At 37.2% G+C, this 25817-nt stretch overlaps 2 protein-coding genes and 1 pseudogene across 2 annotated transcripts; 1 reads left to right on the top strand and 2 right to left on the bottom strand.

The window, feature by feature from the left end:
- Position 1: 1 nt before the first annotated feature.
- LOC110048157 (rhophilin-2-like) lies at positions 2-23556 on the top strand. Its single transcript, XM_089298531.1, has 19 exons — positions 2-668; positions 1026-1159; positions 3984-4112; positions 5231-5309; positions 6714-6791; positions 7412-7545; positions 12085-12139; positions 12740-12793; positions 13344-13401; positions 14139-14230; positions 14938-15033; positions 15134-15223; positions 17104-17170; positions 17373-17462; positions 18108-18205; positions 18301-18397; positions 19201-19277; positions 20154-20300; positions 20660-23556. The coding sequence occupies exons 1-19, from the start codon at positions 582-584 to the stop codon at positions 21026-21028; spliced, it is 2031 nt and encodes a 676-aa protein (XP_089154657.1). The 5' UTR covers positions 2-581; the 3' UTR covers positions 21029-23556.
- On the bottom strand, positions 7689-10471 carry LOC149106529 (uncharacterized; annotated as a pseudogene).
- On the bottom strand, positions 23217-25780 carry LOC110048116 (guanine nucleotide exchange factor MSS4-like). Its single transcript, XM_020753904.2, has 2 exons — positions 25444-25780; positions 23217-24765 (listed from the first exon to the last, which is right to left on the bottom strand). Exons 1-2 carry the CDS (start codon positions 25546-25548, stop codon positions 24505-24507), a joined length of 366 nt encoding a protein of 121 aa, XP_020609563.1. The 5' UTR covers positions 25549-25780; the 3' UTR covers positions 23217-24504.
- Between the last annotated feature and the right edge of the window lie 37 nt (positions 25781-25817).

Here is a 25817-nt window from a genome sequence, read left to right as displayed (position 1 = left end):
AACCCCACTTTTTTAATTCATATTGCATTGTACAATATATGGCAATTTGAAGAAAATTTTTAAGTATGTCTGCTTTAAGATAATTTCATTTGAATGCTGTGATGAAGATGCTTTTGGCAAATGATTTATGTCCATAAGCAGTTAATCTTTCAATTTGTTCATGATCTTAGTCCTTCTCAATTGTTAAAAACAATTCTCATTTTATTGAACTGCTGTAACATTTTGATGTGCAAATCTTCTGACTTTCTGACTCCAAAGTTCCTAATAAAAACATTGTTGGAGATCCTACTTTGTACGCTGTGCGGGCCTACTATTGCCAAGCTTTTCTGCTCGAGGGATGGGAGAGCTGTGTACAGTAGCATGTCGATCACGTGCTTCTTGACCGCACACCTTTGTTGTGCTAATGTGATTGAAACTTCAGAGTGATTCTTTAATGTTGGAATTTGAACGGAAATATAAACATGCAGGGAAACAAAAACTGACACAAACAATGACTTTAAGTGATTCGCCGGTATAGTTGACGTGCTCGCTTTAAAAATCTTGTTCTGGTAGTTCATGACAAACTCTAGTTGAAACGAGACATGACCGCCATGTTCCCCGTGGCGAACGGACTTCAAATGTCAGAGAACGGTGAGGCGAGAAATGATCGTGGGAGCTCGCTTGAAGTGGTAAGCGACAACTTTAACTTCTTAATTTAGAGAAACAGCACTCTTGTCGGTACGTAAGCTTTAATAAGTAATAATATGCCCAATATCACTTCTGTGATTGAGTCGTTTCGGCGGGAAGCCCCCTAATTTCAAGCCTTCTATCATTAAAAATATTTGCTCATTTGGGTCTGTTATCACGAAACAAAACTTCAGCATATACTGTACGCTAAGCTAAGCTCCGGCGAGTGGTCGCTGAGTTTGATTTTACAATATTCAATTTTGCGTGCTAAATTATTTTACTCAGTCTTCTTTATTTGGAAAATCTTTAAGCTTCATAATCCTCATTCATACATCCACATTTGACTTTATGCCACTTAGGATGACAGTGAACTAGGCTCTCGCAAGACATCTGCCAGATGGAAGTTACAACATAAAAGACAAGTTTTAAATCAGAAAATATTCAAGCAGACGAAGTTGCGAGACGGAGCAGAGAATTTGATGAAAGCCCTCAGGTTTGAAAATTATTAGTTAATTCAGTTTAACCTAATAAAGCTTGCGAATGTACATAAGCTCAATAAACCTTTGGTCTCTCTATTTAGGTGTCGGCTTGTCATTTCTAGAATTTTCTGTTGTATAACTATTGTAAATTAATTTGATACACATGTTTCAGGGTCTGTTTGTTTTGATAGAGAAGAATGCGAGTGCCCTCTTCTATATTTTAGATTTACATATTTGAAAGTTTGCAATCGGATCAAATTGAATTAGGTTGTATGATATAAAGATGATTGACCAATTCAAACCTGAGGCCAAGATGGTTGGATATTGGCCAAGTTTATTTTTTGCGTGTTCATGGACCAAGACAGAGTCAAAAATACACACCCCGCGATGGATGACAAGCATTTTTGACCCCCCTTCTGACTGGATTTTCCAGACCGCTAGAGCCCCGCTCCCACCCGGATTTCCACTTTTTTTTTTAAAAAGGCCTTAACTGGAAACAACAGGCAATAGAAAGACGTAGCATTTCATCCAAAAGATCCCTGTTTATTATAATTTTTAAAGCTCTGCAAATATTGCGAATTTTGCAGGTTAAATTTCAACATTTTTTAAATCAGGTTATTCAAATGATCGTGTTTAACGTTTGAGTGATCTCACACTCTCCTCTAAAACGCCATTTGCCTTTTTCTGCACCACAACAAATGTACAAGATAAGAAATTCATAAGTCTTAAAAATGATGTAAATGTTAGCAAAATTACAGCGAAAAAAGTCCTGAAGGCGATTATAAATAAAAACTATAATTTCAGTTTTCAGTGACAAGACGGCCTGCATTGGCATGTGTTTACAAGATCGAGTTCCCGTTGTTAGGACTGTTAGTGTGACATTTACTTAAGCTTGTTAAGAAAGCTTTTCGAACTAGACTAATTTTAAATTTTGTTACCTTTATGGGTCTGTAGGTCAACTGGAACTGTTCCTTTCTTTCAAGTATTCAAATTTTTATGCGTAATACCCACATTAATTTCTGGCTTCCACTAACTTGTCTTTTACCATATCGGTCGCTATTTCAGTGGTGCTCAAAAGCATTGAAAAAATAAATCCTTGCCTGTGCTTATGCAGAAATATTGGGGTATATCGCGGCATTTACCACGAGCAAAATTTTGGACAACCTTGATTCTACAAGAAAAGTAATTGTTTCAGTGGATCTAATTATTTTGCATGGCAGTATCGTATCCACGATTTTACAGTTACACATCGTAAGAGGTAAGTAAGAAATTATACGCAAATTGTGCATATGCATGTTAGCCAGCAAAACGAGTTCTTGGGTTGCCTGAATAAAACAGAAAAGTACAACTGACTCTCAGCCTAATCGCCTTTTCTTCGCATTTTTGAGGATGTTACAAAGCACAGGCGGGGGTGGCCTGGGTACCGTAAAAATGTTCCAGTCGTTGCATGCTCAGTCAACGGTGTTTCATCCAGTCATAAAGCTGTTGTTATCCATTTATCGCGCTGGTTCTTCATGATTGACAGGGCCTATGAAGGTAAACTTAAAGCATGGGGGGTAAGAACACTATAAACTGAAAGACTATAAGATTTCCCATTGCAAAGTTATTTTTTTAAGTGTTTAAAATATATCGATCGAGGTTAAAGTTAAAAGTGACCCCTGAGGAAGAATTTTTAGGTTCAGATCCCCCCCCTCCCGCCCGGATTTCCCGAGCCATCAACCCCCCCTCCTGTGAGAATTTCCAGTTTGTCATCTGTCAGGGGGGGGGGGTGGTATGTATTTTTTCTGGAATAACCCAATTTGACTTTTTTTCTAGGACTTTTCCAAAATAAAAATAAACGATATCGCAAACAGTTCACTAAACTAGGTGGAAACAAAGTTTTACGAAGTAAGCCTCGTGCCGCCATGTTTGTGGTGAGTTTTGCAAACTTGAAATCTTGCACTCTTTCTCGCGACCCCTCGGGTGATCGTGTGATGCCTAGCGCTGAAGTGTGCATTAGAGCCCAGGCGTCTCATGGAAATATTACTGTTTTGAGCCACCTTAAATGAGACATTGTCCATATTTAGTCATGCTACTTTTAGCTATAGATCTCACATGATGTCATCATTTTCTAAAATCGAAAACTAAAGAGCCAGGAAAGTTTTTATCCCCATAAGACATAAGAGGGGGTAGATTTATACCTTTACAATTTTACAGCTCAATCGTGTGCTTTGTTTGGAAAACAGCGTATTTTGAATTTCAGAGTCATGGCGGTGCGTGACACAAAGCTACGATCATGTTTGTTGAAAAATATATATCCATCTCATGATTTTTAGCTTTTTTAGAAGTTAGAGCATTAGGAAAAGTGCTTATATAAATGCTTGTTTGTTCAGTACAGACAATCAGTCACCTAGATAGCCAAATTAAGTTCCAGATGTTTACAATCTTTTTCAGTCGCCATGTTGATGCACAACAGAGGTGCACCAACGTGGCAACTCCATACTGAGCTCTGTAAATTTCTGCGAAACATTTTGATGAATATCTGCGGTTTGGGAAAACGTACAGACCTAAAACTTGGAGAAGTGTCTTCTTTATTTATTTCTTATAATATCACAATTTCTTGACTTTATCCACTGAATGGTTTTCAAATCATTTTTTATTGCATGACAGTGAAAACGATTTATTGACCATTTTGTAATATGGAATGATGTGATGTCAGCTGTTAATATTAATAATTTTTACCAGGGAAACTAGTGAGTGTCTGAGATGATAAAATAGGCTGTTTTTTGGAAGAAGTAAATGAAAATTGCACTGACTGCAACTTACTACTACAGATAAAAAGGGATAGTTATGTTACAGGATAACAAATGACCGGAAAACAAAGCTTGCTGCTAAGACAGAGTTGAGTTTTGCCAACTCTCAGCTGGATATGCTGAAGGAGGAGCTAGAAGGAATCAACAGCACCTGGGATATTTATCAGTTTGACAGGTGACTCTTACTTTATTGTTTAACATATACAATGAGAAGGGCTGTCATTAAGTTTTGAGTCATCTGTTGCTGTTATCATCACACCTGTAACAAACCTGTTACTCTGTGGGTATTTGTATCAACAAAAGGCAATTTTACCAGTAGCATCATAGGCCCATCAAGCAGGGTAACCATTGCAAACTGTGAGCGGCACCACCAGGTACCACTGCACTATATAAGTGGAAATCAATAGCAGTACTCACCCTTTTCTAACTTTGGGGAGAGATGCTATGGGTGGGGGCAAAGCCTTTAGAAGCATTTATAAATGTGAAGCAACGTGAGTGAAATGGCCTGACCTCAGAAGGAGATCTGTAAATTCATGGGCTTCCCTGCAGAACCCCACATCCCCACATCAACGAGGGATGCTGCTGGACAACAATTTTCTCGAGTTTAAATCAGTCTAAATTTCATCTGGCCACATTTTGTATCGCAGGTGAAACAGCTTAACTCCAACTTGAGAGCTGTAAATTCTCAGGGGATCGTACATATTCATCCAAGCACCCATATCATATTTAACAAATAAGGAAGCCTAAGCCGTGTATTACACGACTGGCATTTGAGAACACGAGGGAAATGTAGAAAACACGAGCCACAGGTGAGTGTTTTCTACATTTCTCAAGTGTTCTCAAATGTCCAGAATGTTTTAACACAGTGTAATACACAGCTTAGGCTTCTTCATGTGCTTATGATATAGGTAATATGGCGAAAAACAATAAAACATCACGCTTTTTCTATGTTTTATACTCTGATAAAACATGGGTTTTTGACCAATCAGAGTGTGCTGAGGGTCCTATCTATATTATAAATTAAAAGATTGTCTATGTGCTACATATTTCAGGCCACATTTTGGGGCATTTATTTTCTGCCAAGCATTCCAGTCTCAGAGTCTACCAAGTGGTTTGGCTGCTGTTCAACCACTCACTAGACTAAGAGCTGCTAATCTTTGACTGAATAATTATATTAAATAAAGATATACATATTGGCCAGATATTTTTAATTAAAATGATTTTTTTTTTGTTTCTTTGTGGTTAAAATATTATTCTTATGTATTTTCTAATTATTTTGGTCAACAAATACAGGAGTGTTGAGCATCAGATTCCTTTGATTGCTGTGGGTCTCAGAGAAACAAAAGAGCTTGCTTTCAAGCCTCAGTTTAAGGTTTGTGTAAACTCACATGCAACACACATGATCATTCCACTCAAAATACATGTATCATTACTAAGAGGATGGTAAAGGTATTTTCGTGATTCGTGAATGGCTTAATATTTTTCTTGTGAAATGTGAAATGGCTTTTTTTTTGCTCGTGAATTGTGATTTCATTAGAAGCCGTGAACTGTGATTTTCCAAAATAATTCTCTGTGAAATGAGAAGTATTTAATTCGTTGTGAACCGTGATTCTGGTTGTGTCTTCAATTATTTTCGACAGTAATTAACAACATTGCATGACCACGACAGGACAATCATTCCTCTTCGTGTTTTTGTTTGGATTTCTTTTTGTTGCACTTAGAACCAGAAGTGGACAGATGATAATGACATCTAGCAAGGCTGTGCTTGGGCGTAACTTTCAAATGTCATAAGTTATGTAAGTTTGTGTCAAAAGATGACTTTTTTCATGAAACGTGAAATGCTGATTTTAATTCCCGTGAATTGTGAAAGGACCAATTTATATTCCGTGAAACGTGATCTTGACCCCCCCTTTACCACCCTCTTCTAAGTGATCCATGTGGTTTGTGAGAATGTTATAAGCAGTGTTTGAAGAACTTTGACCAATCAAAATACTGCTAGTTAAAAATGAATAACAACACGGGATGGTGACCTTTTTGTTATCGTTACCAGCCCAGTAAAGTATGTCAAGTCATCCACAATATGTCTTCTAAATTTGAAACAAGTAAAATTAATTTTTTAGACAATGAAAGGTTTCAAGACTATTAAAAACTGTCTATTTCAAGCTGTGTATTATCTAACTCAATTTTTTTTCAATGCAAGGCCTCCTTTTTGTGACAGCCACACCAAAACCACTACTGACAACTGCTCAAAATGTAGTATTGATGCTAGTCAATCAAAAAAAGACAATGTCCTATAAAAAGTCTGCAACTTGTCTAGTGTGGTAAACATTATTACTGGGCTTGTAAATAGAGATTATGTGAAAATCACTAAATAAAAATAAATTAGCAAGAACTCACTAATTAGATTTAAAAATAAGGTCTGATCAAATTTATGTCAGCCTAAAGGTCTAAAGATGAATCCAGTCACTGAATTTAATGCTTCTCTTCATTTCTCGATGAGATTGATTTTAATGTGAAAAGAGGCATATTTTAACAGTATATTACTAGCTGTGCATAACACATGCCATGCGTAGTTATTCACCTGTATTTATGTTTATTATTCTCACTTTTAGGCTTGAAAGCTAAACCCGATTCAGTGTTTAAGACAACAACAGAAATCCTGTATCTATTTCCTGTTTTCTGCCTTTATTATTTTAATATTTGCATAGACTGATGAAATGAATTTAAGCTTAAAAAATACCTAGTAAATAAATAACAGCATTTTCTTTCCTTTCAGGACTTTATTTTAGAACATTACAGTGAAACTCCAGAAAATTATGGAAAAGAACTTGAGCTATTTGAAAATCTCAGAAAGGTTTGTCCCATTGTAAATGTTACATGTAGTAGCCATTAAATACCATAAATACCTCTTACTAACCGAGTTTGAGGTCTGTACTGTACGTTATGGACCAAGTTTTTTCCCCTTTGATTTATGGCCCAAGCGCAAAGCGCACGGGCCATAAATTGAAGGGGAAAAAACGAGGATCCGTACCTTACAGTATGGACCGAGAAAATAAGGTTAGTAAGATATTTATTATATCTCTACTGCCTTTCTGACAGTCTCAGGAACGATTTCTATTCATGCGGAACGACTTCAAATTTCTGACGCACTTTGAAAGCAAAGTGAGTCAATTTTAAATCGTTTTTAAGTTGTTAGCACGCTTTAATACACAATTTAGAGTAAAAGAAAGTTTTAAACTTTTACTTGCCATAAAAGTTAAGAACACTTGGGATAAATCACAAAACAGTTTTGCAACCAAACCAACTTTAAATTTTAGCGGGCTGTACAGGAGAGTATGCCCCACTAAATTGACCAATCACAGCGCTTGTACTAACTAAGAGATATTATAATGTCCTTTATGGCAGTCATTGTTTTAGTAACTTAGTGCACATGTGCAAGAGTATGATTGATGGTCATAAAACTGAATGTTTCAGGAGGCCGTGTGTAAGGCCAGCAGAGATGAAGCAGGTATTCATGCTTTGTACATGTACTACAATCAACTGTACTTTGTGGAGAGGAAATTCTTTCCCAAAAGAAAGGGATGCATCATGCCAGTTTACTTCCATTGGTAAGTAGAAACTAACATTTTATCATGCCTGGTCTTAAACTGGCTCTCATTGTACAAGTTATTGATAATAGTTATTGTCAATAAGTTAGCAACCACTTTCTTTTTTATTCATGCATGTGGTCATTAAAAACGGCAAATTTTTTTATTCTTATAAGATTAAATTTGGAAATACAGTTAACAATAAAGATTAGCGAAAAAACTGAGCAACGACGTTTCGGTGTCATCCTGGCACCATTTTCAAGTTAAAAAATATTTGTGCGAAAAGTAAACTAATTTATACCAATGGTAGAGGTGCGAAATTGAATAAATTAAGATTAAGATAGCTGTTCAATGTTCATGTTCATTCCAATGAGGTGTCAAACACTGGTAATGAGTTCAGTGTCTGTTCAAAGCCTAAACAAATACTTTTGCGCGAATGGAGTCTGACTGTGTGTTAAGGCTCGGTTTCTTCTTGCGAATCCACAACATTTTGTGGATCAAGCAATCAAACTTTCCCTGACATTTCTTTAGGATCTTAAAGTTGTTAGTCAGGTCACCAACTGTATCAACTCGGTGTTCATTTTGAAGGTGTTTTCCGATGGCGGTAAATCGGTGTTCCTCAATGTGCTTGTAAAGATGACGGCTAGTGTAACCGACGTATTCTGCATCACACAGATCACATATATAGTTATAAACAACGCACTGTTGATTGATCAAAGGTGGTTTTGGCTCTTGTACTTTGAGATCATCGCCAATTTTACGGCTTCTGAACACCAGCTGTAGTTTGTGATCAAGTTTATTACTCAAGTCCGAGAGATGTTTCTTTACTATGTCCGCTGATTTCTGGTCTTTAAAAGGCAGGACAATGCGGTAGATATTCTCTGTTGGAGGCGTCGATCTTGTGTCTGGTGACATCACTGAATTAACGAAACGGGTGATGGTGGAGTTCACAAGAGAATCTGAGTACTTGAGGTTAGAAAAGATCAGTTTAAGGCGTTCGCATTCTGTTGAGAATAGTTCCCATGTTGAGGACAAGCGGTAAGCACGGTTTAACATGGTTTTAACTAAAAATCTTTTATAGCGGTTGTCGACATGACTTTGGTGGTGTAAGAGGAGACCAGTGTTTGTGGGTTTACGGTAAACACTTGTTACCAGCTTGCAGCCCTTCTTGCATATTTCAATGCCGACAAATGGTAGCTTACCGTTAGATGCGATCTCCATGGTGAAGGATATGGATGGATGACAGTTGTTCAAAGTCTTCAGAAAGGCTTCTGCGGTTGGTATGTCTTTCATTGTGGCTAGTGTATCATCCACGTAGCGTCTGTAGAAGTCTGGCAACTTGTTCTCATTTTGTAGCTTTTCCTCGATAGAACAAAGAAAAGTATTGGCCATTAGGGGACCCAAGGGAGAGCCCATCGCTACTCCATCAATTTGTCGGTAGAGTTGACCGTTAAATTGAAATAGCTGGTCCTTTGTTGCTACTGACAACAGTTCAATTAGATCAGCTTTGCTGATGTTTAGATGGTGTGTTTTGTTGAACCAGTTGTCAACAAAAGCTCTGTCAGCAAGGATCTCGATGGTTTCTTGTAGTGGGACGTTCGTAAATAGCGAAGAGACATCATAAGATACTAGGATGTCAGATTCGTTGAGGCTCAGATTGCGAATCTCATCAGCGAAGGAAAATGTGTCAGATATTGTGTAGCTGTTGATCGACAGGGGCTTCAGTTTATCGTCGAGCCATCTCGCGAGGGCGAAGTTGTAAGTACTTGTGGCGGATAGAATGGGCCTCATCGCCAGTTTTTCTTTATGAGTCTTTGGCAGACCATAAAGATGGGCGAGTCGTGATCCTTTCGGGCAAACTGAGTCGGCAATCTGTTTTGGGAGAATTTTGCGCACGACAGATTCAAGGTGTTTCTCTTTCTGCAGTAAAGGGTGGTAGTTTTTGAGCGGTCGTCCACGCGTCTTGGGTCTCTCCGAACTTACGGCGGTAAATTTAGCTGTATCGTTGATGGAAGATTCACTCAAAAGACGAACATATTCTGCCTTATCCATAACAACTACTCCTGTACCTTTATCTGGTTTCGTGATTACGATGTCATCTCTTCATTTTAGTTGCTCAATAGCTCTTTGTAGCACTTTCGGTGGTTTGGGGGCTTTGCACTCGATGTAGTTAAGCGCGATCGATCGAAGGGTCACTGCAGCTAATTCCTTCTTATCATCGGATAATGAAGGCTCCAGTTGCCAGAAGGCTTTCTCGAAGCTAGCTTGAATGTCCATTGAAGAGATGCGTTGCGGCAAGGAAAACTTCAAACCTCGACACAGAACAAGCTTCTGGAAGAATGAAAGCTTGTAGGAGGAAATGTTCTGGATATGTTTGTCCACATCGTGATCTTTGTTTAGCAGCTTCATGATTTTGTTGATATGGCCGCTCATCATTTTCTCATAGTGCTTTTTGCGGAGGTTAACCATCGTTCTCAGGATGCACATGTATTGGAGCGATGAACAATTCCGGCGTATTTCAACGTAGATTCCGTTAAGTTCCTTCTTCATAAAGAAAAACTGGCGATGAGGCCCATTCTATCCGCCACAAGTACTTACAACTTCGCCCTCGCGAGATGGCTCGACGATAAACTGAAGCCCCTGTCGATCAACAGCTACACAATATCTGACACATTTTCCTTCGCTGATGAGATTCGCAATCTGAGCCTCAACGAATCTGACATCCTAGTATCTTATGATGTCTCTTCGCTATTTACGAACGTCCCACTACAAGAAACCATCGAGATCCTTGCTGATAGAGCTTTTGTTGACAACTGGTTCAACAAAACACACCATCTAAACATCAGCAAAGCTGATCTAATTGAACTGTTGTCAGTAGCAACAAAGGACCAGCTATTTCAATTTAACGGTCAACTCTACCGACAAATTGATGGAGTAGCGATGGGCTCTCCCTTGGGTCCCCTAATGGCCAATACTTTTCTTTGTTCTATCGAGGAAAAGCTACAAAACGAGAACAAGTTGCCAGACTTCTACAGACGCTACGTGGATGATACACTAGCCACAATGAAAGACATACCAACCGCAGAAGCCTTTCTGAAGACTTTGAACAACTGTCATCCATCCATATCCTTCACCATGGAGATCGCATCTAACGGTAAGCTACCATTTGTCGGCATTGAAATATGCAAGAAGGGCTGCAAGCTGGTAACAAGTGTTTACCGTAAACCCACAAACACTGGTCTCCTCTTACACCACCAAAGTCATGTCGACAACCGCTATAAAAGATCTTTAGTTAAAACCATGTTAAACCGTGCTTACCGCTTGTCCTCAACATGGGAACTATTCTCAACAGAATGCGAACGCCTTAAACTGATCTTTTCTAACCTCAAGTACTCAGATTCTCTTGTGAACTCCACCATCACCCGTTTCGTTAATTCAGTGATGTCACCAGACACAAGATCGACGCCTCCAACAGAGAATATCTACCGCATTGTCCTGCCTTTTAAAGACCAGAAATCAGCGGACATAGTAAAGAAACATCTCTCGGACTTGAGTAATAAACTTGATCACAAACTACAGCCGGTGTTCAGAAGCCGTAAAATTGGCGATGATCTCAAAGTACAAGAGCCAAAACCACCTTTGATCAATCAACAGTGCATTGTTTATAACTATATATGTGATCTGTGTGATGCAGAATACGTCGGTTACACTAGCCGTCATCTTTACAAGCGCATTGAGGAACACCGATTTACCGCCATCGGAAAACACCTTCAAAATGAACACCGAGTTGATACAGTTGGTGACCTGACTAACAACTTTAAGATCCTAAAGAAATGTCAGGGAAAGTTCGATTGCTTGATCCACGAAATGTTGTGGATTCGCAAGAAGAAACCGAGCCTTAACACACAGTCAGACTCCATTCGCGCAAAAGTATTTGTTTAGGCTTTGAACAGACACTGAACTCATTACCAGTGTTTGACACCTCATTGGAATGAACATGAACATTGAACAGCTATCTTAATCTTTTTTTTCAATTTCGCACCTCTACCATTGGTATAAGTTAGTTTACTTTTCGCACAAATATTTTTTAACTTGAAAATGGTGCTAATCTTTATTGTTAAATTTTTTTATGAAAGGTTTTGTAGTTTTGAAGACATGATTGGTCATCACAGGGCCCTCTCCATTCAGTGAAATTAAGCCTGAAAAAAAAAATCAGGCTTGAACGGGATCCTGTTCAGGCTGTATTTAAGAGCTGCATAAGATGTGTGTGGCTGTGATGATCAATCATGTCTTATCTTTCTCTGCAGTTCGAATAAATTATAAGATATTCCTTACCAGGGGCTTCAATAAGGGCCGGACACTGGGCAAATTGACCAGCTGTGAGGATGATTTGCCTGGCTGGTTTGACCATGGATGGGAAAGGTTTTCTTATAAAGGAATTTAGTTCAAAAAGTTTTGATGCCTGTAAATGTAACCAGCTGCCATCCTGCTGAAAATGTTAATGAAACCCTTGTGCTATTACTTGACCTGTAGATAAAAAAATAGTTGCTTCTTTTCCAGGTTTGACACCACAACGGGATTGCCAAAAATACAGAGATCTGTTGCATTTGAAAAGGTAACTGGAACATTTTTTTAACATAACTTACACATCACATTTGCAGGCCATAAGACACCAACTGTACTCTTGCACACAAACCATAGTTAAGTTGTCACTCATTTAGTCAAAAACCCAAACATTTAACAATTTATTGAATGAGGTTGAGCAAAATGTTGTGATTAGACAGTGGCAACAGATCTTTACTTCTGCATTATATCAGGGATTATAAATATGCTAAATTTGGTGTATTCTATGCCACAAATGTACCTGTGACTCCAAAGAATTCCCACAGGGAGTCACTTTGACTCTATTATAGGGTCCAGAAATTTGCAGCAGAATTTTGTTTTCCTCCATTTAAAATTTTAAAAATTGGCAGTCAGGTTTACATATTGATTGTCATGAGTGATAGCCTAAGTTTATGTATTAAAAGATCAAAGACATTATTTTGATGCTTTTAGCAGAGTGACAAACAGCTCTTGATTGTCCATTTTTTTCCATAATGACTCACAAGGTAGCAGTACGTGTAATTAACTAAATCCCACATTCCAGTTTCTTGTCTGCCATGTGTGTACAGTATGGTGTGTACGGGATTCTCTCATGCAATCAATTTGTTTTCAGGCTAGCATTCTCTTCAACATTGGTTCTATCTGGAGTCAAATTGGTGCAAAACAAGTAAGAAACAAACTCCATGAATGATACATGTACATAAATGATGTGTATTTAAAACATTATCTAACTATTCTGTCAGCATTTTTGTTGGACTCAAACACAGCAGAAAGTAATTATGATTTACACTTTTGTCTATTAGTTACATCTAACCAAATCAAATACATCTCACACAATTTCATAGATAAACTTCCTGAACAAGATCTTTTATCCTTACTTAACAATATTATTAGACTATCATAGTAAGCACAAGTAGGAATGAGACTTGTAATGTATTTGTTTCTGTTGTAGAACTTTCTAACAGATTGCACTCCCAAACTGTCAATTTGGATGTTAAAATTTTTTAAGCCAAAAATTGATGATAATATTTTTCCCCTTTCAAGAAAGACATGTTTACAAGCAGAAGATAGACCATGATGAGAGAGACAATATTGAACTTAGATTCACATTTCCAAAAGAACATACTCTTTTTACTAATAATTTTGTATTATTATTAATGTCAGTAATAATAGAGATGTGTGTCATGGCATTTAAGAAAGTTTGTATTTATTTGCAGGACAGAAGAACACAATCTGGGTTAAGTGTGGCCATTGATGCTTTTAACAAAGCCGCAGGTAGCTAACTAATTGGTTTGTTCTTGTCTGTATTTCTGCATCTGTCAGGCTAATACGACTTAAGTCTGTGGCTCATAGAATACTCAATTAGAATCTCTCAGAGTTCTTATTCATCACTTTCCAACATCAATTTAAGAAATGGTACCAACAGTCTAACCAGATCTACCCCAGCTTTTCACCTATCGAGAGCTTCAAAAGGGCCTTATTAAAACATAGCTTTTTAAACTATTTGTGGACAGGTACTCATTGTTTTTGTAGACATTGTTTACTTAATATTTTCAAACTGTACTTAGTTTTTAAACCTTGTTCCTTTTGTGTATAGATTGTTTTACTGATTGTATAGTTTTATACATTTCTTTGTAAAGCACCATGAATGTAGGAATAGCACTATATATGAATAAATGTTAATACAATAAGGAAATAAATAGATAAATAAATAAATAAACGAATAAATAAATAAATAAATAAAAAATAATGGTATTATTAAGATATATAGAAGTTATTCTTGACTAGTGTAGATTGTATCAAGCAAGCTTGAGCAGTGAAGAATTCATTACTCTGCTTGTACATAACAGGACTTTAATTATTATGCAATCATGGACTGTAAGTTATCTTGTAAAGTTGGTTCAGAACATGGGTATATATTGAGCAGTTGACTTTAAGATGGGATGGGGGCACAGTAATGTCACATTATGGTCTTTACATGTATTCTTAAGATGCTTTGTAAATACCTGCAGGTGTATTCAAGTTTATAAAAGACAATTTTGTCAACTCTCCAAGTGCAGACTTGACACCAGAGGTAATGGACATGCTGATGGCAGTCATGTTGGTGAGTCGCAAGCACAAATTTGTTCCTTTTCAAACTGATTCCCATTCTTTAATGTGTAGTTCCAGAAAATATCCTTACCTCCCCCACCCTTCTGGAAATTCCAGTTAAGCTTCATACATTTCTTTAAGTTTTTTTGGTCTTAAGGAACCCCCTCCCCCTCACCCCTCAGGAAATTCCAATCCCTTCTCCGGAGGGAATATGGATATTTTGGAATTGCACAATGTTACTAAGTTGTGAGAATCTGCTGGTATATCAAAGCAATATCCTTTTGATTGGCTTGCTCATCATGAACCACATCACCATGAATGTCACTGGCTGGCTGTAATGTCTAGCGGAATGGCAAGGTATTAAATGGAATTTACCAAAATAAACAGTGGTCAGACATGGGTCAATTCTCAAAGCACAAAAGTACATTCCAGAGAAAGAGTGTAATTAAATAAAAGTAGATTTAAATTCATCTGCAAATTGATCTTAATAGTCAGTGATAATTAAAAACATTGTCTGGCCAAAATGTCTAACTTTCTGCTAGGATTGTGCAGTACAGGGGAAATTTTTGATTGGCCCTTGTCCAGTGGTTGACCGTTATTACCAGTCCGCTCTAGCCATTATTTATTTAGTAAGTTAATTCCAGCCTTTAATTAAGATCAAGGGCATATGATATTTAGTAAAAGATTCACATGTGAAGTAATTAACATGCTCCCCATTAGGCCCAGGCACAGGTGTGTATGTGGGAAGAGGGAAGTCTTGAAGGAATACAAGATGCATTGTCACACAAGATAAGTGCAGCACAGGAGTGTGTTGAGGTAGGACTTTTGTTTTAAAATTCTTCAGTACACTGTTACATGTGCACAGTCTTTATCGTTCACTTCGTCCACAAACAGCAATTCTTTTATTTACCATTAGGTTAGTCAAAGGTACAAAAAGGCCCAGATGACAATGAATGCTGGAATCTGCTTGAGTTGTGTTCCATTGTCTTGGAAGAACATGATGTCTGTGAGTTAACTCTAGATTTAGAGCAAGGCCTACATGTTTTGTTTTTAATTTGTTTTGTTTTGTTTTTTGTTGTTGTTGTTAACATAGCCAATATTATTAGAAGAGCCCCTAAATGAATAATTAAGGTTACCGTATACCTTCAGGGGTGTCTCGCGTCCAAGGGATGTAGCGCATCCGGTTTAAGCTGTAGATACCTAAACCCCTATATCAAATTAAAGCTTATAGAGCTGGCCATCAAACCATACCAAAAATTTTGAAATAAAATGAATTGCCGATTTTTTCACGGCGACTAAATGAAAGCGTCCTAATTACCTTTTGGAAGCTACAAGTCAAAGCGAATTTTGTTTTTCGCCAATTTATTTTCTTCTTCGGTTTCAGGACAAAAAGCGCTAAAAGAGCGTGTCTGCGTTTTGCCATATTCAATTGCAGTAAAAAGTTACAGAACATTTTCGAAATAGGATTTGAAAAATGAGAAGTGATCGTACAAAAATCGCTCTCGGAGAAAAAATATTTCGAAATAAACAATTCGCAGACACATTTTTGTTTTTTATATGTTAATCTAGCTACTGTACAAATCTGAGGGCAATCAAAGAAATTCCCTTTGAGTTGTAACTCTTTAAAATGTCTGCTTCAAGTGAAAAAATTTATTCGAGAAAACAACGCTAAGAAAAATGTCTTGCTTCGCAAACAAACTCCGCCCACAAACGCCTTCAACTGGGTTCTCAGATCACTGAGCCAATCAGCGCTTGGAAAATTTACTACCATTAACTCGCGGTGAAATTTACGCGTGAATCTCCTAAAAACCCTTGTGTTTTGCAATGCGCTCAAGGCGGAGAGATAATTTTTCTGCAGCTGGGTTTTTCTTGAGGCTGGTCTGGCAAAATGGGGAAGATGAAAAAGGATACGAAAGCCAGAGCAGCTGGGTGACGAGAACAAACAAAAGAAAGCGCGGCGGAGTAAATGTGCATGGATAATATTCCAATGGATCTCAATGAGTTGGACGATTCATCGGTATCGGACTCAACAAAAGAGTCACTGTAAACATCGCTGTTATCGCTGTCGAGTTCTCAAATTTTTACGGAACCTTTCTCTTCTCTTGACTCGATCTTTTTGCCCGCTTGATACGATGGCTATAGTTTCATCTGCGAGGCCAACTTTCTCTTCTTCACTCACTGATGTATTTTCATTCGTTCTTCGCTTTTCGAACTGGTAAACGGAGTTTTCCGTGGTTCATGTTTACTTATAACTTAATAGAATTACCCCTAATACGAAAAAGCTTGGATTAACAATGCTGATTAACTGAGTAGCCAGCCAATTCGTGGTATCCATGTAGGTAATATTCCCGCGAAAGTAGTCTCAGTTGATTACCTACACGTTATAGGGCTGTCAATCAAGAGGGAACTTTTACTTCCGGCCATAACGTAAAACCTCCATTTCTCCGCCAATATTGGGTTTTTTTCAGTTTTGTTTTCAGAAATTAGAGATTACTCTTCGATCATTACTTTGAACCAAAAATCCAAATTTGAAGAAAATTGCCGATCTGAAGGTATACTGTAACCTTAAAAAATAAAAACCAACTGATTCTTCCCTAAATCAGTGTAGTGTGTGTCATACCATTGTTCCACCTCACTGAGACAGTCCTATAGAAACAATAACTCAACCTGCATATGTAGTCTGGGCACACTTAGCTATTTTATATAAAGGCAAATAAACTAACCATAGTGAGTATGTGAACGACCAGGCAGCAGTCATTTTATATGTACATGACTCCTGCTACACTTTGTCCATGCTTGCAACATGGCCTCAAGCCAACGATGTTCTCATTTTACCCTCACACACAGTCAATGATTTCTCAGCATTTCCTTGCTTTCATGTCTTAGATAATGAGTCTTCATTACAAAGCCTTGTCACATTACTTTGTTGCTGAAGGACTTCTTAAAAGTGTTGGTAAGTTTATATGCCAAGCTGGAAATAGTATGGGACTTAGTACGCATAGTAAAGTGGTCTTGAATTGTTTCCTCAAGAGGGCATATAACGGGGGGTTTATACCCAGAATTTTGCTTTATGATATCTTGCAATCTTGATTGCTCATTTTAGTAATTAATGAGTAATTATTTATCTTTCTGTTTTTGATTTTTCATTTTCTTAGAGAGTTCCAGCAATGATAAAGAAGAAGAAGCAGTGATCTCTTCATTAAACGTGTCTCAGTGGGACGATAAATCAATCAGAAAAAAGCAAGGTAACATAATAGTTATCTTAAACAAAGTAATATGTTCATGAAGTTATGCTTTGCTGCCATTTTGTCCATATCGTAGTGTTGTATTTTTTTCGAAATTGACTTTTCATATGAATAAAACATTTAAAACAGGAGGTAAGTCTCTGCAGTTACCATATGCTAATGAGGCAATATTTAGACCCAATATGGTCTAAGCTCTCGTAAGCCACCACCTCCCATAAGCGCTTACAGGAGGTTCGACTGTATTTGCTTTTATTGCTTGAATGTTCAGCAGAAGCACACTTACAGTAGTACTCTGATGAACAAACAATTACCTCAAATCATTGGAGGTTAAAAATCTCTAGCCAGATAGGAATATGGTTTATTTGCTAGGTAGCCAGTTATCAATCCTCTGATTTGGATGTCACTTCTAGCTTTTCAGCAAGTCAAAAACATTTATATAGTTAATAAATGCAAGGAGGAGTGGTAATAATATTTTATTATTTATATAATGTTATTGACTGAAAAGTGCAGATACATGTGAAAAAAATATTATGGCATTATGGCAATGCAAGCAATGATTTGTATCCTGATGAATAAATTGTCCTTTTATGTCATGCTTACAAACAGTGACTGTGCTAATAACAGATTATTTTTTATTTCTTCTAGCCAAAGCACACCTCCATTCTGCACTTAAATCACATGAAGAAGCCATGAAAGCAAGACAAATTTGTCGGCACTGTAGGAAAGTAGTAGGATTACAAAAGGTCAATACTTTCTCTTCACAAGGAAATAAAGGTTTTGGTTTTTGGGTAAGATGTCAGTTTTCATTTTATATAGCAATGTTACTTATTTTTCTTAGGCCCTTCAAGAAGCTCGTGTCAAAACCACAGACACATTAGTTGCTATGGAAGAAGAAGATGATTTTGAAGATCCTTTGAGACCAACCCCTATCAAAGGTAAGTAGGTCAACTTGGGGATTCTTATTCCTAATTATTGTGTCAATCTCAAGTTAGCCTGCGACCAGGCTCACATTTGAGCCGGCAAGCGCACGTGGTGTAGCTGCGAGCGTGAAAGCTGCGACATGAGAAAGTCGGACTCCTTCCTGCCGGATCGCAGCTTGCGCCCATGACTCAATGGTGAGCCTGCTTGCAGGCTAATCTCAAGTCTAATTGTTTTTGAACAAATAAAGGAAAATACCAGTAGTTGCTTTTTTACTGTCGGTTTCATAAGGGATAAGTCTGTTTTACTCTAGGGATCCAAGGAGTGCTATGTCAGTATACTCCACGTATTGAGATGCCAGTAACTTGTTATTTGTCCTAGTGATTAAGCTCACACTAAACTGGCTCATTAACAAGCTCAGCTGGCTGGCCCCTGTAGCATCAAAGTTGCTCTAAATCTAGTGAAATTTAAGCTGGTTATAAGCTCTTTTTCAGCCAGTGAAATTAGCCCGCAACTGGCTATTAGCAAATTATATACTTGTAACGTCTCTGGCTGTTATCCTATTATTCAGCCACTACTCAATATTTTATATAAACTCCTCTGTGGAAAGGGGCACCTGGATAGGAAATTGTCTTGCCAAAAAATATGACACAGTGACCTTAGCAGGGGCTTAGATCCAGACTACCCAATCATGAATCCAGTGTGCTTAACATTCAGCATTAAGCACATCTTTTTATCATTGATTGAAAATGTAAATAACATAATTGTTCAAAAAATACAACTTCTTGAATTTATTGTGATTATTTGTGTTGCCTTTCAGCTTTACCAAGACTAAAAGCAGATTGTGTTCCACCTAATTTTAGTCAAGCTTCAGTAGAAGACTTGTTTCATAGACTGGTAAGATATCAGTTCGTGTATTTTGTACTGCATGTGATTTGCACGCAAATTCTCCCTACATATTTCTCCACATATTTCATGTAAATGTTAGGAGCATAAATCATTTCATAAATTGTGCTTGTCACAAAGTGAAGACTACATGTACATGAGCTTGCACGACCTCTAGTTTTGTTTAGACTTCATGATTTTATGGCAAAGATGTTTGACCTTGAGAATCAGATCAGACTGTGTTCTGTGAAAAAATATTTATTTATTATATAGTTATTTATGGTAGTTTAATTGAACTAAACTGCTGGATGTTGTGTAACTCAAAGAGTAATGTTTAATATCAGGTATGTTATATGGTGTACTTTTATGTCAATTCAACATACCATTATAGTGTTTTTAAAATTAACATTCTGTTGCTGAGACATGACTGGGAATTTTAGGAAGAATTAAGACGAAATCCGATAGGAAATCAAGCAATTTCAGTTTTCAGTAGACAAAAACCTTGTACCAGAAGAATTTTAGGTATTTGAGAGTCCTTTTTACATTTTCTTAAAGCTAAAGGTATATAATTATAGTTGCCTGATTAATAACACTGAAAAAAATTTCCCATGGGAACTCAAGAAAACAAATTTCAAAGTTCAGAGAAACTGCTAAAAAACGGGTAAAATTTCATCATCAGTTTTATTTCATCAAAACTTTCAAGTGTTTTTTATAATGTAGTCACGCATAAGTTTATAAAATGATGTAAATAACCTCCAGTTGGTACAAAGTTTTTAACCACTTGTTACTCAAACTTCTGATGGATTCCTTCTTAAGTTCTTTCAACTTCAGGATATTTTCACATCTGTTGTAGTTGTCTTTAAGTATTAACCTCATTGGTTTTCTTAGGGTCCTGTACATGTGTTCAATGCAAACTTAGAATGGAGTGTCCCAAGGAGTATCACATTAAAGAAAAGTAACAAAGGCTATGGCTTCAGTGTTATTGGCTCTGCTCCGGTTATTATACAGAGTGTGGAAGAACAAGGACCTGCTAAGGTTTGTTCATCACTTTCTGTTCCTCAGAAGTAGCTAGGCAAAGAAAATGAAATGTAAAAAATCTTGAACATGGCTACCTTGTATTGTTTGTCCTGCCCATAATGTAATACAAAGGTTTCATCACAAGGAACACTTCAGTTTGAAAAACCCTGGGAATTGTGACTATTACTCCATCGTTTTTCTTACTAATCAACACTTTTTTCTGCCACTAAGGATATTGCTTTTCCTGCAATGATTGAAAATCTAGGGATTATTTGAAAATTTTATAATGGATGACATTAGTTTTCAGAAATCCTGCTGGTTTTTGTTGTTAGGTAGTGTTTGTTTGTTGACTCTCGCGAGTGTTGTCTTCTTTGCAGGATGCTGGAATTCATGTAGGAGATATAATCACTTCTGTGGATGAGATAGACTGCAAATGGGGTGATCATCCTTTTGTTGTGTCATTAATTCGCAATACTGACTCTTCTGTGACTCTTGGTATTGTTACACCAGGCTCTCTCAAAGCCATTACCGAGTTATACAATGTTAAACTGACTAGGGAAGATCAAGTTGTAACCAGTGACTACAGTGACTCTAATGGAAGTCAGAGCTCAGGCTCATCTAGAAACAGTACTCTTAATGGAGTATACTCCCAAACAAGCAGCAGCTCATCTGGTTCAACAAGGTCTGGGGCTCCCGCTCGACGCAGTTCTGTGCTGGAAATGGGTAATGAGTCGATTCTGTGGTAGCATCAACTGAAATAGATTAGCTACCTGAGTCCTGTTTTGTCATAGTTGTGGCGATGATCAATCCAACGTCTGAGCTAATCGCCTTTCATCCTGCGTTACAGCGAAAACTATTCATCCATTCTTGCAAGAACGAAGAAACAGATTCTATAAAGGACCTCTAATTTCATTCTTCAGTATTCCATTCTTGAAATGAATAGTTTAATATTCAAATCATAATTTGATTCAAAAATTGTGAAATGTAAAGTAGTTTAAGGTTTGGTATATTCACACAAGCATGTCGCAATTCATCCCAAATCAAATTCAGATATTAATTGCCAAATGTCCCATGCACTCATGCAGTGTTGTTACACTGTATTAGTAAATAACTCTTGCATTATAGAGACTGCTAACATAATCTTAGGTAATTCCATTTATATATTCATATAAAATGCTATCACATCACTTAGTCATTGCTACATTTTCAGCACTGAGAAACTTAAACTGACCTAATGTATTGGTCTCTACACAATAACGAATTGCAAAAAAATTGTATTCACAATAACTAAATATGGAAGAAGAATTCTTGGGTTTTTACCGTAACCCATTGGATGGGGGGGGGGGGGGGGGGGGATACAGTAAGGTAATTCATAGATTAAAAGTAAATATTTCTTAAGTTTAGAAGTTATTGCACACCATAATTGTGTACTGATAGTAAGATGATATTATCTAATACTAACTTCATCACAAAGCTTATAAGAACTGCAGCATTAAAAATACCAATAGTTTCTTAACATTTGTCTTAAATGTATAAAATAGTATTTTTGTAAAAATTGTTTAAATATATTAACATTATTTTCTAACGTTCCAAACATTATACTTGTTCATAAATTTAAAATGTGTGTGAAATTGTTTGTATTCTCTGAAAAATGTGTCAGTTTATTTTGTTGACTAATATGTAACGGGTTGCAAAGAGCGTACTAAATACCAGCCAAGTCAAGTGTGTTGGGAGTCAACTTTGCTTGTCTGATATTAGCATGTTTCAGGCTGATGTCAAGTGCTTTTAACTAGGCTGCTATCTGCCTGATTCTTGCTGATGTTAAGCCTGTTTCACGCTCTCAAGTCGGATGTTTCCTCTACTCGTCTGTACTCTGAATTACCAGCCTGGGATAGTTGGCTGGCATGTCCTTTAGTCCAAGAAAACTTTATCCTGTACTTTGTTCAGTTTTTGACATTATCTCAGAGTAAATGCCAGTCGCAAAATATTTCCTCTGTCCAGATAATCATATTTTTTTGTGAATTTTTTAGGTTGGTTTTGTCATTTGACTAAAAATATTCAATGTGAGGCAGAATGTGCAGGTTGAGAAAATACCCATATCCACTCCAAGGATGGTCATTGGAAATTCCAAGGGCGTGGTGGGTCTCAATTGCCAAAGTTTTGAGGGAAAGTATGAAGCTAAGCTGGAAATTCCGGCTAGGAGGGGGCGGGGGAGTAAAAACTGAATAACCTTGGTGGAGGTATGGATATTTTCTGGAACCCCATAGTCCACTCCTCAGTCATTCTCACATTTGCTTCAATCTTTAATTTGCTACCATCTCATGCTTCACTTAACTGAGATCTATCTTCTACATATGTGAAAACTGTTTCTGTTCGAGACCAAAATGAACTGAGATTTTGCCCGAGGTAAATACATGTACAGCTTTTAAACTTTCCACCTCATTTACATACGTCAAAATACTATGTGTTATCAGGCATAATATGCTAACCCAACACTTGAACAACATGGACTGTGACCTACAAGCCTCGTCACATTTAGTTCAAACACATGCAAATGTTTTGAATTTCGGTCTTAGCAACTATTAAAAGCATGCCAAAACCCCCTTTTCCCCTTTCAATGTTTGAAAGTGGCAAAATGCATCCATATGTCCATTTAAAGTGTTTTGTTAACATTGTTCTGGGGTGGGGAGGGGCAACATAGGTGAAAACTGAAGTGTTTCAACAATAATTATGATGAGGCTTGTAGCTGGGTGATCCCCCTGGGGTTTAACATTGGAGCTCCTTTGGGATTGTGCAAGGAGGGAAATTAGGTGAGGTTTTCATCACATTCTTCATAATTATTTACTGTTTAGTTATAAACTGTTGTTTTCGTAATCTCTTACCAACTATTTGTCTTACTTATTTTCTTTTATGTAACATCAAAGACGTGTTCAGTTTATTTATATATTTGTTCTTTATTTTTCAAAGTGTCGAGAGATGACATAATAGGAAATTTCTTATCAATAATTCTCGTTTTTGATTTACTTCCTAACTTTTTGACTAAGCTGACGTTACATAAAGTTTTTTCTTTTGTCATCATTGAAAAATGGTTTCTCAATTGTATCAGGTCGCCATTAAGCGAGAAATATACAAACATTGCTCTTGCTTATGTTAAGCTGTATGTGTAACATAGACGTGATTTATAAGCCCTAAGGGTTTCTGTATGGGAACTCAACAGTTTTGTTTTAAATCATTTAAATTCGAAATATGTTTTGTAAATAAAATTGACTCACTATGTTGTTTGTGTCGTGGTCTTTGTTGTTTACCTTCTCCTGGAGCCAGTTTGAAGCTATATCACACAACTAACCATTTTGCGATTGGCCATTGTTAAAATAAATTAATACCTGTAGGCCCTGCCCTTTTATAGCCTGTAGGGAAAGGTTTAAAGTCTGGCAGGGATATTTTAGGGTCTGGTCTCAAGGAACTTCACACAAGACAAGGAAGAAATCTAACAGAAAAATTAACAAGGTTTGCACCTCGCTTGGAATTCCAGGGAAACTCCTGGGATTTTACAATATTTTTTTTCTTGTCAAACCCATTTAATAATTTATCAAGGTTAAACAAAGGAAACCATGTCCCTGACAGTGGTTGGATATCTGATCTTATTTTTCTTACCATTTTATTTCTCCATTTTCTACTTAGTTACTAATCTAAGTAGAAAATGGAGAAATAAAATTGTAATAATCTATGCTACCCCCTGAATTTGGAAATTAAAGTAAAAGAAATTGATTGGGCAAACACTTTTCCAGTCATTTAAGAAGCATTACATTAATTTTTCTACCGTCGACACCACAAAAATAATTTAAGTGTTCTTGGTGGAATGTCTTTATCATTTGCACCCTGGAAAATTCCTGGATTCCATCATTAATGATTAGTATGAAAGTAACCCGGAATAGTACAAAAGATTTGGCTGGTAGGCTTTCATGTTTGGAGTTTCTTGCAGCATTCCAGACAGGAGACCCTAACTCGTATCCCAAATCTTGGCTCCAAATTCTGTTGTATTAATTAGCTTAAATCACAAACAATAAAGAAGTATTATAAAGGAACTTCTAAAGTGAAAAGAATAATCTACCTCCATGGGTCAATCTCTAAATCATACATGGCATACTTTGTATAATCATATGATAGTTCTAAGAAAACAAGGATAGTCCCTTGAAACAGAAATGTTCTAAACCATAACCAGTTATTCTTGTTGAGATAGATGTCTATGTTCCACTCGTTCGACTGCAATGTAATATTTTGTCTTGTCATTGATATCATGCCATCCTATTGGTCCACATTCACAGTCAGCACAAGCCAGATATTTAATGGAGTCTACTGTCATGGAAAAGCCAACATTTTCAAATGCAAACATATCAGGAACCAGCCAGTGACTTTTGAGGGTTTCACCTTGATGTTCCGAGCCAGCCAAGTTTTTCTTTTTCTGCATAAAGGGCAAGAACAGCTATGCAAAAAGAAAAGTGTACAAGATAATATTTTATTAAACCCTAGAGGTGACATCTGTGCAAAGCCTCATGGGTTACCAGGCTGGTGTTTATCTCATAGTTTCTGTAATCATGACACTTCTAGTCAATCGCAGCATTACCTAGGTATTTAATCTGTTGGACAGTCATTTATCCAACCAGATAAAGAGAGATACTGGGAGAGTAGAGTTTCTTTGCCAAGAACACAGCTCAGTGTTGCAAGCCAGGGCCCAACCCTGTGCTTTTAGAATCTACTATAGTGGATAGTATTTGAAGGTAAAATCTTAAGCATCATTAAAATCACTGCAGCCCATATACTTGTCTGTCCATGTTAAAGTGGCATCTTTTTGGGGTCAAATTAAGTTCAATCCACTCCCAGATTAGTCCCCTCTCCAAATTTTCCGATGAGTACCCCAGACCTTTTCACATGGATGTCCCCACCGCCCCGGGGATAACACCCGGCTTGACGGCCTACATTACAAACAACAAACTGATTATATATCAATAACCACATATCAAGAGCTCACTCAGACCACAGTTCTACGTAATTCCTTTTAGTTTCGTCCAGAAACTACCCTAGTTTGTCAGTCTACAAAGGAAGAAACACAAGTAACCCTTAATATCGCATGATCGCACAAAGTGAACTGCCGCTATTTTACCTCTCTTTCTTCGTAGCTAGCGGCGCTTGGTCTCAGAACCTTTGATTCACAAAACTTGCATACCACCCACTTATCGTTCTTTCCATCCTTAATAAGATCATCCATCCTTGGAAATAGATTTACTTCCTAAATGGTCAAATATGTTTCAGCCTGTGTCCAAATACAGCCAGGCGCGCCAAAACTAAACCGCGTGTAACTGGAAACTGATTGTTTGCACCGGTGACGTCATGTTACTGAGCACCGAATTTCATTGAACTTTTTTTTTAGCCATTATTTTTAAAATTGCTTTATTGTACCGTATAGGTGTGAAAAATATGTGCATACACTGTGGTGTTACTGATTTGCGATCGCCGATTTTAAAATAGCATTACGTT

Source organism: Orbicella faveolata, unplaced genomic scaffold (genome assembly GCF_042242905.1).
Source record: "Orbicella faveolata isolate gen_17 unplaced genomic scaffold, um_ofav_v1 contig_3, whole genome shotgun sequence".
Taxonomy (NCBI): domain Eukaryota; kingdom Metazoa; phylum Cnidaria; class Anthozoa; order Scleractinia; family Merulinidae; genus Orbicella; species Orbicella faveolata.
Note: the sequence above shows the minus strand (reverse complement) of the source record. Positions and strands in the feature narration are given on the sequence as shown.